This window comes from Trichechus manatus, unplaced genomic scaffold, assembly GCF_000243295.1.
Source record: "Trichechus manatus latirostris isolate Lorelei unplaced genomic scaffold, TriManLat1.0 scaffold00090, whole genome shotgun sequence".
Classification (NCBI taxonomy): Eukaryota; Metazoa; Chordata; class Mammalia; order Sirenia; family Trichechidae; genus Trichechus; species Trichechus manatus.
Window position 1 is genome coordinate 70,145 of NW_004444026.1, and position 2,026 is coordinate 72,170.

The 2,026-nt window shown below is 40.4% G+C and overlaps 1 protein-coding gene across 1 annotated transcript in view; it reads left to right on the forward strand.

The window, feature by feature from the left end:
- The first annotated feature begins 212 nt into the window (after nt 1-212).
- ADAM18 (ADAM metallopeptidase domain 18) overlaps nt 213-2,026 on the forward strand; it is a 125,489-nt gene continuing 123,675 nt past the window's right edge. The window contains exon 1 of the mRNA XM_004382137.1: nt 213-385. Within this exon, the coding sequence (XP_004382194.1) occupies nt 213-385 (173 nt within the window). The remainder of the gene's footprint in view (nt 386-2,026) is intronic.

Consider the following 2,026-nt stretch of genomic DNA (forward strand, 5'->3'; position numbering starts at 1 on the left):
ACAGACCTTGAAGCAAGAGGCACGGGTAAAGTGGGTGGGGACAGCAGAGGGACTTATGCCTGGAAGTTGGCCCGAAAGTACAGGCCCCTCAGGGAACAAAGCCCCTCAGAAGCCTGGATTAGGGGAGGCACGGGAGGCGGAGCAGGTCTGTGGACTTACTGAGGCCTGCCTGCAGCTGGCCAAGTCCGGAGAGAAGGAGCAGAAGAACGAACATGGCTCAGCTGGCTTGGAGCCTGGCCCGAATAACAGCAGTTAAGGCGTTAAGGCAAGTAAAGGCGGAGCTCGCGCGGGACACCTGGACGCACGAGATGCAGACACTGGGCAGGCGGGCAGGCGGGAGACAGAGAAGCCGGAAAGAGCACACTGGAGACCGGAAACGAGGGCGGTGACTTTCTGTTGTCTCCACAGAGAGAGGTGAGTTGAAGGCACAGGAGAAGCCTGTCAACCTGGGCACACGTTCGACTTACTGTTAAAGAAGGAAAGGCTGGTAGTTTCCTGTTCTCAGGTAAAGGGGGTCTCGTGAGACTTTTGTTTGTATCTTTGACTTAGGCCATTGTTTTTTGACGTAATTTCTAGTTACCGTGAGGGAGAAGAAACAAACACGCTCGTGTACTGGTAGCGAACCGGTTTCCTCACATTACATTTGTGTGCCATCCAAACAGTTGAGCTAGAACTAGGCAAAATGCGTGTTTTTGAAAAAAATGATCCAAACAGTTTGACTTTCCTAAATTTAATGGCTGGAATACATCATTTTGGCAGAACACTGCCATCAAATCCCTGTTCAGATTAGACTCTTCCAAAAAAAAAAAAAAAACTCTCTAATATCGAAAATTAATATTGCCACACTCTGTGTAATCCTGAAGTCCCTAGTTTTTGCTTCTTTAATTCACCCGTTTTACATTTACATTCTGCCGCTATTAGGAACATGAACAGTTTGACTTCTTGGGATCCACAGGCACTCTTTCCTTTTCAGGAAAGTCCACATCATATTAAGTGTTTTAAAGTACAACCACATCCCACATTAACTGTAATTTTGTAAAAAAAAAAATGCTGAAATCATGTTTATAAATTTGCTTTGTAATTTATTTGGCTGTTACGTAAAACTGAGGGAAGTTATTAGTAGAATATAACAATAACAAATAATCTTTAAGAAGAACCAAGTGGCCAAGAAATAAAGTCAACCCTCTGTGTGTCAGAGTAGAAGTGTGCCCTGTAGAGTTTTCAATGGCTGGCTTTTCTGGTGATCACCAGGCCTTTCTTCTGAAGTGCCTCTGGGGGGACTAGAATAGCCAACATTTTGGCTCCAAGCACTTAATCATTTGTGTCACCCAGGGACTCTGATAGAATGAATACACTTGCTTAGTGAATAAGTAATTTGGAATATCAGACTGAGAAATTCTCCCAGAAAGAAACAGGAAGGATAAAAAATAGAAAATACAAAGGTAAAATTAAGAGATAAAGAGAACAGACCTGTCAATAGGCAGATAATAACAGTTCCAGAAGGAGAGAAAAATCACAGTAATTAAGAGGAAATGTTTAAAGCAGTAATGGAGTAAGTTTCTCTAAATTTAAAAAAATAAGAAAATGACCTTGGACTAAAAGGACTCAAAGATTACAAACTGGGCACTGAAAGGGGGGGAAAAAAAAAATCAAACCTGAAATTTCAGATAACAACAAAGAGAAAATTCTAACATCTTCCAGAAGAAAAAAATAGATCACCTACCAGGGAGCAAGAATCAGATCAACATTAATAGCCATATTGTATGCAAAAAAAAATATGATGACTGGATAGAACTCTGAAATATTATTCAAATATTACAGCCCAGTTTTTAAAAATTTCTCAGATGTGTAAGTTCAAAGAAGGTTGGCCACAAATATCCATATTGGAAAGGCATTTCATAGAAGTAACTAAATAAGATAAAGAGCAGAGACTAATAAGTGACATCACAAATAATGGTAATATCTTGGAAGAGCTTGTTTAAATGTAAGAAAAAAATGACCAAATGAAGCAATAAGAACATATATC